General features: G+C 40.2%; 1 protein-coding gene across 6 annotated transcripts in view; it reads left to right on the top strand.

The window, feature by feature from the left end:
• Positions 1–257: 257 nt before the first annotated feature.
• Positions 258–14,334, top strand: part of ATL2 (atlastin GTPase 2) — a 67,239-nt gene continuing 53,162 nt past the window's right edge. The window contains exon 1 of one of the 6 annotated variants that reach the window (XM_043468363.1): positions 258–441. In XM_043468363.1, coding sequence (XP_043324298.1) covers positions 324–441 — 118 coding nt within the window. In that variant the 5' untranslated portion in view covers positions 258–323. Of the gene's footprint in view, positions 442–766; positions 986–1,452; positions 1,477–14,334 lie in introns of those variants that run through there. The other 5 variants (XM_043468358.1, XM_043468361.1, XM_043468359.1 and 2 more) reach the window with 5 other exon arrangements.

Below are 14,334 nucleotides of genomic sequence, written 5' to 3'. Positions count from 1 at the left end.
ACAGCGCTCAGGGGGTGTGGTCCTGACTTTAGGGCGGTGGGAGTGCGAGAAGGTTGCGGTGGGGGTCGCCGCCCAATTTCTCCCCAAAGTGGAAGCCTGGGAAAACCGAGGGGCAGGCAGGCAGGCTAGCAGGGAGGAGGCGGAGCGACGGCGCCGAGGGGCGGGACGAGGGAGGGCGTGGGGAGGAGGAGGAGGAGGAGGAGGAGGAGGCGCAGACTGAGGGCGGCGCTAGGACCTGCCGGTGCCCCGCCGGCTCCCGGGAGGTTGATAAAGCGGCGGCGGCGTTTGACGTCAGTGGGGAGTTAATTTTAAATCGGTACAAGATGGCGGAGGGGGACGAGGTAACGCGAAGCCAAGAACCGCACCAAGGGCTGCGCCGCCGGCGGCGGACCAGCGACTCAAACACCGGGGTTAACCACGTCTCGTCCACGACCCTCCTAGGTACGGGCCGGCAGGGTGGAGGCCGCAAGGCCCGCGCGGGGAGAGGGCGCGGGCCGCTCGGGCTCGCGGGCACCGGCCGCAGGCGGCGGGGTCGTCGTCCGCGGCTGGCTCCGCTCTCCTCCCGCCGCCGCGTCTGGCCGCCAGGCCTAGCCCCGCCGCGCCCCGAGCTCCCGCGGCGCGCGGCCTGAAAAGGGCGGCCCTGGGACCGCGGCTCCCGCAGCTGTCGGGTGAACGGGCGGCGCGCGCCTCTGCGTCCGACCCGGCCCCCCTGCCTGCCCGCCGCCGCGTGTCTGTAGCGGTGTCGGCCCCGACCTGAGGGGGCGGCCTTGAGCAGGGGCTGCAGACCCAGGGCGAGGGGAGGTCGGCGGCGGCGCGGCTGTGTCCTCGGGAGCTCCGGACGCGCCCGGGCGACCTGTCACCCGGCCGGCACTCGCTGCCCTGTGTCTCGCGCGCGGAGAGGGAGGAAGGGTTAACCAGGTCGTGATGGGCCCGGCGGTGGAGGAGGACGCGCAGCGCGCGGGAGGAGCAGACACCTTGCTGCCAGGTCGGGAGGCTCTCCAGACACCCTTCCAGGAGGGAACCGCAGTCCGCAGGCCAGGGCTGTGTCCCGGGGCTTCGGTTCCGGGGCCCCGCAGTTCCCGAACCCGGTCTTGCAGGTAGTGCGTGGCTAGGATGCAAGTTCCGATTTAATTGTCAAAACTGGGCGTTTGAGCTGTTTACTAGTACTGAGACCATAGTGAGGCCCAATCGGGCTGAAAGTGTCGGTGGTGTGAAGTCACCTGATCCTTCGCTCCCCGGTGTTGCTGAATGTGAGCTCCTACTGTAAAGGAGCGCCCGTGCCCCTTGGAAGACGCACTTGCTTTGGCGGCAGTGTTGTGTATCTCTCTTACTCATAACACCCTATTTTTAGGAGTTTAGCATTTGATCTTTCACTGTGGTGTGAATTGAACGCCTGAAATCTTGATTGAGAATTTTGTTGGTACTTAAAGGCATAAAGTTTTCCAAGGCTTATAATTAGTGAAAGCTTGAGCTTAGGTAAGTATGGCCATGACATAGATAAGCGTTTATTAAGTATATTGAGTGTGAACTGTGTTCTTCAAATTTCTCTCCACAGTCTGATAAAGGTTCTGTGAGGTAAAATGTAAAACGTTTTGATGAGAAACTCCCTTTAATAGAAACGTTTATGAGAAATATATTTGATCATCCACGTTAGCCCTTGGACGTGTTGAACGTATGTCAGAGGTGAGGACAAACTGGAAGTTTTGTTAAGGGACAGGGAACAGGAAATAAAGTTGATTTTATTATTGCTTGCCAACCAAAGCACTTGACAGAGCTGTTTACACAGAAAAAATGCCCCCAGAGAAGAGAGGTATGCCTTAAGTCTATTCTGGTTGGAATTCTCGAGTCATTAGTTGTTCTGGAATGCCGATGGATTGGTTAATTTAGCTCTTTTGGACCTGGGAATATGTGTGCGCGTGTTTGTTTACTTACACCGTTTTAGATGTAGTTTCAAAGCGTTTTATGTGCTTGCCTTATTAGGAGAAACATTGCTTTATGACTCACAGTTATGAACATCGTTTTTAGGCTATGGCACATTGAGAAGAGATGCTATTCTTAAGACTTGATATATCGGGGTCATCATTTATTAAATGCTGTGTCTGCTGCTCACAGGTTTTTGTCTTGTGTGTGTGTGTGTGTGTGAAGTTAGTCCTTCACTTGAAAGCCGTTTCTATCAAATGACTGCCCAAAATAGTCCCTCTCCCTGCTAATTTTCTCTGAGTCACCCATTACTACATTAGAAACTAAGTACATTGGCTGAGATTTGTGCTTAAAGTTAAGAGCAAACAGGCTGTGAATGAGTAGGTACTCATCTGGTGATTTCGGCTGTAGAAACTCTGTCTCCCTCTGCTTTCTGGATAAAGTTGAAGAGTTGGGGTGAGTCAGGTGCTGCTCTTGCAATTTAGTCTTAGGAAGATGCTTGTGTCTCTTTTAGTTTTTTATTCTTTTTAGGATTGTAAGACCTTATAAAAGACCTAGGAACTCTTCTGTTGACTTTGTAGGATGATAAGAATCTGTGAATGTGATTAAATCTATTTAGTAAAGTGTTTTGAAATTCTTCACATTTTTTATTTGGGGAAGAAGGAGCTCCCTTATAGTAAAGAGGCACTTATTATAGGGCAAATAAACCAGGAGTTAAAATAAGATTCAGGCCTTAAGTGGAATGCACCTGTTTTAAAACTCATTTTTAGTTTGCCTCTCTGTTTTAACTTTAGGATAGGGTTTTGGAATACTCACAAGTGAAAGTAAGTTTCTTGACATTTTTAGATTGTTGCCAAAATTGTGCCTTTTCCATTTATCTGCTATTAAGCAGCTACTAAGAGTATACCTGGAGGACTGTCACCTAGTTTGATGCTGGAGTTCAAGACATAGTTAAAATTGTGAGACCTGGTAGTAAAATGCATTTTAAAAATGCATCTTATGCATTGTGTATGTTGTTTATGCTTAATTGGAAGACCTTTTTGACACACAATTGTAAGTAAAGCTGTTTGGCAGTCTATCAAAGGGCCAGAAATGTACAGGTGGGAATAGAAGTTAGACTTTTTATAATAGTGACTTACAGCTTTACAGAAGGAGTTTTTCTCTAGAGTGGGTGCAGGGAAACAGCTTAAAAAAATTTTTTTTTTTAAAGTGTGATGGTATTCTGATTGTCTAGCCATTTTGGGGTTGTATTGTTTTCTCTTTGGGGCATTATTTAACTTTAGGAAGATAGATGTGAATATAGAATAACCAAACTTGATCCTCCAATTCATTACTCATGTAAGTTTCTTGCTACCCTTTACTCTTCTTTATCACCCATGATACAGAAGACCTATTGAGGGCTTTCTCCATAGCTTTAAAAGTGGATATCTAGAAAAAAAGACCAACCTGAGGATATAGTGTCAGTAGGATAATACTTGATACATAAAGCACTTCAAACATCATGCTTTGATTTTATTCTTAAAACCTTCCTCTGGAGGAATTAAGTTATTGCCACTGAAGGGAGTGATTGAGACTGTTCTACAGTCACAGAAATGACTCAGAGGTACTCTTACTGCTCCTCACCAGACTTGGAGGAGAGTAGGGGCCTCTTTTCATTCAGATTGTCACGTATCACAGTCATGACTGGGTAAAATTGAATGAAGCCTGAAATCATACTAATGAGAAGATGGGACAGTTAAAAAGTAAAGGTAGGGCAAATCACTTAAGTGGAGTGGGAAATTTTAAAGTAGAAAGGGAAAAGGTGGATATTGTAGAAAGAAGAATTAATAAAGTTAGACGTTGGGGTTAGTCTTCTGGTCAGTACAGTAGAATCTAGGGGATTCCCTTGCTAAAGTACCAGTTTAGTAAAGTTATTTGTACAACTTGTATTTCTATGATTGGCATCAGAATAAATAATAACTAATAACTTGGCGAAATGTGTAACTGATGAAAGATACTAATCTAGGCTCTCTAGCAGGTTTTACCTTTTTGTTGTATAATACTGATTGTGGGGGCAGTATTTCTTTAACCATAGAGAATCAAGATAGTGTAGTGGATAAAGAATGAGGAATCAAAACCTGAGTGACTTCATTTAAACTCTGAGCTTGAAACCCCTCACATGCAGTAGTGATAATCATCCCATAAGGCCTGTTGTGGTAAACAAATGAGGTGAGGGTACAAGTGTTTCATAAATTATAAAGCTGTGTGTAAGATACAGTAATGTATAGGTAAGAATATGCCAGGTGGACTGCTTGTTCTGTTATATTAATATATGTGTATATTTGCAGTCAGAAAGTTTCTTTTAATTTTTTTCCCCTGTAATGTGGACCGTTTAGTGTGGTCAGGAGTGGTGGGTAAATTTTTAACTTTATCTATGAAATGCTGATAATGTGTTCATGATTAGGGTTATTAAACATGATTAAAGTGCTTAACTCAGTATCATACCTTGTGTTTGGTGGTACTTACTACTATAATGTGTGGTTAAGTCTTTGTTCAGGTTTTATCAGATAAAAATAAATGTTCATATTTCTCAGCTACCTTTATTTTAATAAACTTGCATTTTAGAGAATCATTTAATCATGTGACAAGTAATCTTCTGAAGTTGTTTATTTCAGTTTCAGGAGTCAGCATGAATCATGGCAGTTTTCAAGTAGAAAACGTTGGCTTTTCAAACAGTAAAGGCGGAAAATGTAATTTATGTCTGTATGCACAGGAATGCCTGAAAAGTGATGGACTTGAAACCACACTAATCATGAATCCCATAAAAAGCTCCCCCCGCTTTCTGTAGTCTTCATAGAAGAGTCTTGGGTAGTGATAAGAGCATACTTATTTTAATTTTGAATACTGTAAACTTCCATGGTCTTCAGAATGGAATAACATTTTTTCCTTCCTGAAGAAAATATCTACCCTAGCAAGCTGGTAGAGCTTTTTTTTTTTTTTTTTTGGATTACTAAGTAGATAATCTGTGGAGGCACTTTAGAAACTTTAAAAGCTTCCTATATGAAACTCTGTAAAGGGGTGAAATTGGCACCCCTTGAGCTGCTCTTTTCCTCTTTGAATGACTGGGTTTATGAGCTGGAGTAAAAGCTGGATCACTTTTATCAGAATGGTGGGAGGGGGTTTGAATTTTGAATGATAAGGTAGAGAGAAATTTTGATGAAATTTGAACAAAATTCACCATTGTTCTTAGTTTTTTCGATGTCAGTGGATGATGCCATCCAACCATCTCGTCCTCTGTCACCCCCTTCTCCTGCCCTCAGTCTTTCCCAGCATGAGTCTTTTCCAAAGAGTTGGCTCTTCCTGTCAGGTGGCCAAGTATTGGAGTTTCAGCTTCAGCATCAGTCCTTCCAGTGAATGTTCAGGGCTGATCTCCTCTAGGATGGGCTGGTCTGATCTCCTTGTGTCCAAGGGACTCTCTCACGAGTGTTCTCCAGCAGCACAGTTTGAAAGCATCAATTCCTCGGCACTCGACCTTCTTTATGGTCCAACTCTCACATCCGTACTTCACTACTGGAAAACCCATAGCTTTGACTAGATGGAGCTGTGTTGTCAAAGTGATGCTTTTAAATACACTGTCTAGGTTCCTCATAGCCTTTTCATTTCCTGGCTGCAGTCACCATCCACAGTGATTTTGGAGCCCAAGAAAATAAAGTCTGTCACTGTTTCCACATCTGTTTAGTCTTCTTGTGATTATGGAGTTATTTCTTACTGAATAATGCTGGCTAAACATCTTTCTAGATAAATCTTGATTACAGGGTAAGGTCTTAAAAGTAGATTTCAGGGTTCAAATGGCCTGTACAATCTCAAATTGAAGACCACATCAACATATCCATTCAGAAAGGTTATACCCATTCATTCTGTCTCCATTTGTTCACAAGTGAGTGTTGTTAATTAAAAACAACCAACACATGGAACCAACACATAGAAAAATGGGGATTCCACTGTTTGTTTCATTTGCATTTCTTTGATTACAGTTGATATTGAAATTTTAACATGGTAATTGAATGTGAATTTTTTTTAGTTGCATTTTTTGTATTTGACTGGCTCGACTGGCTCTCAGTGTTTCTCTTATCTTTGTAAAAGTTCTTTTGTATACAAGAAATTCTTTTTCATGTTTGCTTTTTTACTTGGTGGGTTGTTTTTGGGAAATACTCTATTTTAAAAAAATACTTTAAATGGTTCTATATGAGTTCTTTCCTTAAATTGGCATCTCTGATGGCATGTCTGAACTTATTAACTTAGTACTAGTTTCTTGAATATTTAGGTGTGCACACATGGAGGTTTTTTCCTTCTTTTTTGTTTTGAATTCTTTGTGAGATATTGATTTTTTGTTCCTGTCTCTTTTTAATACCAAAGTATGGGCATCTGCTTCCCTGATAGCTCAGTTAGTAAAGAATCAGCCTGCAATGCAGGAGACCCTGGTTTGATTCCTGGGTTGGGAAGATCCTCTGGAGAAAGGATGGGCTACCCACTCCAGTATTCTTGGGCCCTTGTGGCTCAGCTGGTAAAGAATCCGCCTACAACGCGGGAGACCTGGGTTCAATCCCTGGGTTGGGAAGATCCCCTGCAGAAGGAAAAGGCTACCCACTCCAGTATTCTGGCCTGGAGAATTCCCTGAACTATAATAGTCCATGGGATTGCAAAGAGTTGGACACGACTGAGCAACTTTCACTTACGTGGGCATCTGCTTCAGTGCCTAGTAGGGTGGCAGAAGCTTCCAAACTTAGGAGCTGGATTCAGATCACCATAGTTTTCAAGCTTCGGCTTCCTTAACAACAACAACAGCAAAAAACCTACTTCAGAAATTTAAGGTTCAAAGATAATATTTTCAAAGCACCTGACATCTATTGAGTGTACAGGGTTACTCCTCAGGGTAAAGGAGAGCCTGAAGGGGCTGCGACTAGTTTTCTTTTGGGGGTAAAGAGGTGGAGTAGGACAGTCAGGTAGAGGGCCATCCTTGGACAAAGAACTAACTTTTTTCTCCCCTTGATGTTATGTTGCTATTTTGACACCTACCTTATAAAAAGCTTTCTGTTTCTTGTAGTGAATATCTGTGTAGAAAAGTGTGAAACAGATCACTCTTTCTAAGCTTTCATGTAGTTGGGAAATCAGATAGACCTTATGCATGTTTGTGAGTAAAGTTTACCTATAAGTTTCTAATTTCAGAAGTAGAAATTAGTGTGTTAATATTGTTAAGGAAGACTTGGGGGAAGTTGGGCTTATCAATTCTTGAAGTCCTTAGCAGAGTTGTAGGCTATACCACTTGTTTGAAGATAGAAAGATAGGCATATGTTGGGATGCTTTAGTTAAAGTACTTGTTCCTGCTTTCTAAGAATTTTTCTAAAAAGGATGCTTGAAATATTTAAAAGCAATTAAAAGCAACTGAAAGATCAAATTTGTTAGAGCATGTTTAATAAAAAAGGATATGAATTTTTCTTTAGCCAAATACAGCAAATAATTTATTTAAATAACTGCTAGAAAAACTGTCTGAATAGCTCCCCCAGAGATGTGTGCTCCCTGCCTCTGTTTTTGATTATGTATGTATTTCTCTGCCGCAGGAAATCCTGACACTTAATCTAAAATTGCCAAACTTAGAGAAAGAACAAAGGAGAGGATAGTGAGAACCTTTGACACGCTTATCCCGTTTGTTTTTTTCAAATTAGTCACATTTTATCTAGCTGGAAAGATGGTTATTTGTTCCTTTTTGGCCCTATTTCCTTTTTACCCCTGCTTTTAGTAGGATTTTGTCTGCATTGAGCCAAGATTGGGATTTGAGTGTATTCTTTACTTTCCTTTCTTTAAACTGCTGCTGTGATAAGTCATCTGAGGTTGAGTGTTGAAACAAAGTGGAACTTAGTGTTTTGTTTCCAGAGACTTGACAGATACCTGTTTGAGATTTGTCATGAAAAGCCTATTCCAAATTTAAGCTTGAGTGTATTTTTTTTTTTTTAAATAACTCCTTTGCTAGCTTGTTACCCCAAATTTCAATAGCTCTTCTATGAGTTTAATATCTTTTGTTTTACTGCAGAGTTAGTTTGGAGGCCCTCAAAGTGAATGATTAAACCATTTACCTAAATTGAGGCAATGTACTCTGGTTTTGTTGGATTCCTGATTGCGGTATTAAAAATCTTGGAGTCACTGTACCAACAGTACTTTTGGAAATGGAAATTTAGTGCTTTGTTGCTTTATAAAAGCTTGTAGAGAAGAGAATGTCCCTTATAAAAAATATGGAATAATTTAGTATTATCTGTTGCCTACTCTAAAGAAGGATGTTGAAGTTAGCTAGCTCTTGCATGCATCATTTTCTATTTTTACTGTCCCCTCTTGACTTTGAGCTTTTCACCTTATACTCAGGCTCCTTCGTTTCCCTTATATCTGATTTCCCTGTTTTTAGACTCTCATTATTATACTTCTTACTCACTCATCACTTTCAGTTTATCTGTGCAGCACAGCTTTGATCCTATCACTCTGCTTCAGAATTTTCCATGGCTCTCCTCAGGATAATGCATAGCATTTTTAAACTTCTTTTTATTCTTTTTTTAAAAAAAATCTATTTGGAGGCACTGGGTCTTAGTTGTGGCACATGGGATCTTCCATTTTTGTTACAGCATGCAGGATCTTTAGTTACTACATGTGCGACCTAGTTCTGACCAGGGATTGAATCCAGACCCTCTACATTGGAGTGCAGAGTCTTAGCCACTGGACCACCAGAGAAGTCTTAGCTTAAATTTTTAAGTTTAGCTTAATCTGATTTTCATGACTTAGAGAAAGGCAGCCTTCTCCAGGGTATCTTCATTGATAACCCTGGTTTAAATAATCCCAGAATATCTGTTTCTCGTTATACTGTCACTTTATACTTGTTTGTGTCAGAACTTTGAGAGTAAGGACTGTTAGTAGCAAATTGTACTTCTCTAGTGTCTAGCAGTAGTGCCTTGCTCTCTGATGACTAGTCTGAAGTAGTTAGGTTGAGAGAATCTTCATGACACATTGCTGAGCATTGTTGGAATCAGTGAATATGAAACAGTAAGTTGCATATGTGTTTACATGTACATATATATGCATATCTTACCAAAGATGGGAAAGGATAATTTTATTGCATCTTGTGTTTTTAAAGTCTTCAATTAAAACCTACCCTTCTAGAAGTTTTATGAAGAAAAAATTTTTTCCCAAATGGGGGACTATATAAATGATTTGCTAACTATAAATGATTAAGTTTTGATGAGGAAATTTTTTGAAAAAATAAAGAGAAAGATAGCTGTATGCTAAGATTTGTTATAAAAATGAGAAATAAACTTCTTTGCTTTTAAACAAACTATTTTGGTAACTTTTTTTAACTTTATATAAAGATCTTGAGCACGTAAGAATTTGCTTCTGAGTTTGTTCACCAAACCTGCTCATTTGGCATAGTTGGAGAATGATGGATCGGACAGTTACAAAGACTGGGTGTACATTGTGATCTGACCACTTAAAATGTTAGATTTTGTTTACATTAAGCAAACCTCAGTGTCCTCCTTCATACAGATAAGAAAACTCTTAGCTACTTTTGAGGATTATATAGTTATTAGCATAGAGTAGGCATTCTATGTGTTTTTCTCTCTTCTAAAGTAAAAGGTACAACATCTAAAAATATTTCATACAGTAAATTATTTCAAGGAATGAGAAAATTCTTAATAATATCTCTTCTCCCAGATACCCAGTTCTTTCAGTCCTCTGTTCAAATGTCTCCTTACTAGAGGAGCCTTGCCTGACTGTTCTTTTGTCGAATGGCAACCCCTGTTTTCCTTTCCCTTAACTGGTTTTATTTTTCTCTATAGCACTGGCTTCCCTGGTGGCTCAGATGGTAAAGAATCTGCTGCAATGTGGGAGACCTGGGTTCTATCCCTGGGTCAGGAAGATCCCCTGGAGAAGGGAATGGCAACCTACTCCAGTGTTCTTGCCTGGGGGATTCCAAGGAGACAAAGGAGTCTGGTGGGCTACAGTCCTTGGGGTCTCAAAAGAGTCAGATAGGACTGAGTGATTAACATTTTTCACCTCACACATTTGGATCTTATGCACTAATTTTAATTCTCTTTCATAGTTTATTTATCAGTAGATATTTAGGTTCCACATTTTTTTTGCAGTTAGAGACAATCCTCCACTGAAAAGGAGCCATGTCTCTTCTGTGCATTGGGTAAGAATTCCTCTGCATGTAAATAAGTTATCTGAAACTAAATGTAAAAAGTTTCATTACTGTTTACTCAGATTCTCTAAAATAGTGTACCACACAACAAAAGTGTGTCTTCCTATCCCTTTTTTTTTTTTTAAAAAAAAAAGATACCAAAGATGCAGGCCCCTTGGGGTGACTTGGGTGAGATTTTCTGTAAGACTTTTCTTTAGAAGAAAAGAAAAGTCCTCTCCTACTGAGGACTCTTAAGTTGCAGAACCTAAATAGAATTTTTCTGAATTTCTGTCTTGTTGCTTAGAGCCTCCCAAGCCATTATTTATTCTAGCATTTCATAACTAGTCAACAAAATTGACTTCATAAACTGCCACCTTTTTAAAAATAATTTCAGTTGAAAATTTTCTAATCTTAAAGTATATACACATATATTTAAATGTATGCTTTAAGAGCTGATTAATATTTGATGATAAACTTTGGGAGAAATATTTTGTGATCTATTTTACATTTTTCTTCTATTTAGATAAATGCATAACAAGCATTTTTATTCTTCAGCATTTTTTTTTGTAATAGATTCAGATTTTATTGTTTGCTCAATGTGGGGAATAATCTAAATCATCCATATTGAGGAAAATCAACTTTGTTTTATATAAACGTAAAAGCCAACCAAAGTCAAATCATGTTTGATAAAATGAACAGTTTTAAATTAGAAGTGAGTATATAATGAACAGTTTTAAATCAGAAGCCAATACTTTGGCCATCTGATGCAAAGAGCCGACTCATTGGAAAAGACCCTGATGCTGGGAAAGATTGAAGGCAGGAGGAGAAGGGGATGACAGAGGATGAGATGGCTGGATGGCATCACCAACTCGATGGACATGAGCTTGAGCAAGCTCTGGTTCTGGGAGTTGGTGATGGACAGGGAAGCCTGGCATGCTGCAGTCCATGGGGTTGCAGAGTCAGACATGACTGGACAGCATTTTTGTCTCCCAGAGACCCCCTGGATATACAATAACTTTTAGTTACTTTGTCTTTTATTAACAATGTTTGGGCATACTAATTTTTAATTCTGTCTTTTAAAAATCCTATTTTTAAAGCAGCAGTGGCGATAAGAAAATATCCTTCATATTTGAAAATATTTTTAGCATAGTTTTGTTGTTTAGTTGCTATTGTGTCCAACTCTTTTGCGACCCCCTGGACAGGCTCCTCTGCCCATGGCATTTCCCAGGCAAGAATACTGAAGTGGATTGTTCAGTATTCTTTAAATGGAAACAGCAAAGATTCTATGTCATCACTGCCGGTTACTGTGGAAACAGTAGATTACAAGTGGAAAATAATGTTTGAGTCTTATAGGAAAACATTTTTTTGTTTATCTCCTGATTTGAGAGTAATGAAGGAAGGAAATATGAATTACTGTATATGCTCTTTAAAAGTATTTTTAAAGCTTGGTGATTAAGGATGGTCTTACTGGTCAGATGGGTAAAGTTGATGGGGGAAAGTATCTGATGTATGACATTAGTGGAAGGTCTCCTGGAGTCTTTAAAGTTTTCATTTTTACCATTTGCATCATGGTTCCAGTTTTATCCCTGGTAGCTCAGAGGTTAAAGCGTCTGCCTGCAATGCGGGAGACCTGGGTTCGATCCCTGGGTCGGGAAGATCCCTTGGAGAAGGAAATGGTAACCCACTCCCAATTTTCTTGCCTGGAGAATCCCATGGATGGAGGAGCCTGGTGGGCTACAGTCCGTGGGGTCGCAAAGAGTCGGACACGACTGAGTGACTTGACTTCACTTCTAGTTTTATAGGAGAGAAATTTAACTATAAGTTATTAATAACAGTATTTTATAGGAGCAAATAGTTAAACTCTTTTTTGTGGTACCTGTTTGGCTAGTAGCTACTTCTCTTCTTAAAAAAGTTTGTTTTGAAGTCCAAGTTTGTGTCTTTGTCAGTATTCTTATTCTGGGCTGCATCTGTTTGGGCAGGGAAAGGGAAGCCTGCTATTAAAAGCTCACCAGGTGATTGATGATGGCTCCAGACCAATACTTTTCAACCCTAGCTATATATCATATTAACAAATTAGAAAATTTTTTATATTTATATTTTTGAAAGTAGGGGTGTGTCAGGAAGCATTTAACAAGAGGCTTCCTGTGTGCTGTTTTGGATCTGTCAGGAACCCTCTGGCCCTTATTAATTCCTGAATATTCAAGAATTTAGAGGAGAGGCACGCTTTTCCGGGGCTGAGGAATCCAGGCATTTCTCATTACAAGTGATAAGTACCCTCTTCCTTTTTATGAGCCATAGGGTAAAAGGTGATTGTTTGCAACTCTGTCTTTGATAGGGATCGTCTTATGTTTTGTAAGTCTGGAATTTTAATCTTTATCTTTGCTGAGAATAACCACCTTGTAAGACAGTATATATGCCCACGCCATGTTGATTAAAACACCTTTGCTCCATCAGAGCTTGGGTCCCCGTGTCTTTCTTTCTATTCTTTCTGTCTTTTTTTTCTCTCTCTCTCTCTTTCTGGCTAATTCCTTGGAGCTTGGAGGCCCGCTGAGCTCACCTTCTTGCCCGGCTTCTAAGGCCCTCTCGAGAAGGCACACCGCGCCTTCACCCACCCGAGAGGGCGCCGGGTGCCCACGTGCAGCAGCGCGAGCCCTAAGAACAGGCCTCTATTGGCTTTCCCGTGAACCGGGGGATGTCAGCCTCTTTCTCGCTCTTACTTTCTTATCCTCGACTCCGGACCACCAGGTTCCGGTCCATTAAAGGACCAACAGGGATGTCTGTGTACACTGCCTCTTTTCACTTTAAACAGCATCCAGAATAGCTCAGCTAGAGTGGTTCACAGTCTCCCAGGAAAGTGGAGGATTGTAGTGTAGCTGGAAAACCTGCTTTCCTTTAGTGAAAACTGTAGCATCACTGGAAACTACATGAATAAAATAAAATGAATGATCTTTACATTCTAAATACATGTAAAATACTGTGATCATCAGTACTCTGTTCTGTTCAGAGGACCATCAATGTTGGGACTTAGAAGTTCAGTTTTAGCCTCCCATCCAAGATTGCCTGAATCAGAATATTCATTTTAAGAAGATCCAGGTGATTCATATGCATTTAAAAAGTTTGAGAAACACTAGTGTAGAGGAAATAACACTAAATAAAACACAGTCAGGTCTCCCTCCACAGGGTGGTCCAGTCATCTGTTTTCCTTGTCTTAAAAATGAGTGAGTTTGGCTACATAATCTCTAAAGCCCCTGTGAGTGATATATTAGATTTAATTTTAAATATGGAGGCTCATTTTTAAGCATCTGTACTAGAACTTGAATGCCCTAAAATTTCTTGACATTCTGGGAGTGTATTCATGTATTCCCTTTATGTGTAAACACTTGTAAGGAATTTAAAAATGTCCCCCTCTCCAATTTAGAAAGCTGTTTCTTGAGTTCTTTAAAAAAAAATACATAACTTCATAGTACCTTTTTATTGTTTAACCGTAATATCTTGGTGTGATGAGGACTCACAAGAACTGATTGACAAAGGAGTGAATTTGTCACTATTGGAGATACTCAGAATTACCTTTTTTGTTTTAATCTTTCATGGCACCATCCTGCCCCTCCCAGTCACTAAAATGCTGTGGAAGTAGCAGAAGATTGAGAAATAGAGTTTGAGAGACCTTTTCTCACTTCTAATAGCTCTGGTCTATATTTCTATCTTTTGTACTTAGATCTACTTCATTTGCTAATAAAACCTTTATTAGCCTCACCACTTAAAAAACTTAGTATTATGGGAAATTTCAGATATGTACAGAAGAGAACAACGTTAGAAATCTGTGTATATATACATCTCCAAAATTAAATGATTATCAATATAATGGCCACTTTCTTTTATCTATTTTCCATACCCTGCCTCCCTACCAGATTGCTTTGAAGCAAATAACCGATTATATGAATGTTCTGTGTCTTTAAAAGAGTAAAGGTTTTTTAAAGAAACATCCTTGGTACTATTACCATGCTAGAAAAATAATTCTTTAATACCAGATATCCAGAGTTCATATTTCCGTGATTGCTTCAGGTTTGTTGTAGTTGATTTGCTTGAACAAGGCCCCCTCACTGCATTTGGTTGATACGGCTCTTAAAGTCTCCTTCTCTTTTATCCCCCCTTTCTTTTTTCAATTTTTTGTCCAGGTTTGCTTGTCAAGTGAAATTTCCTATATTCTCGTTTTCTGA

The sequence above is a fragment of the Cervus canadensis genome, chromosome 5, assembly GCF_019320065.1.
Source record: "Cervus canadensis isolate Bull #8, Minnesota chromosome 5, ASM1932006v1, whole genome shotgun sequence".
NCBI lineage: Eukaryota > Metazoa > Chordata > Mammalia > Artiodactyla > Cervidae > Cervus > Cervus canadensis.
This window is presented reverse-complemented; position numbering and strand designations above follow the sequence as displayed.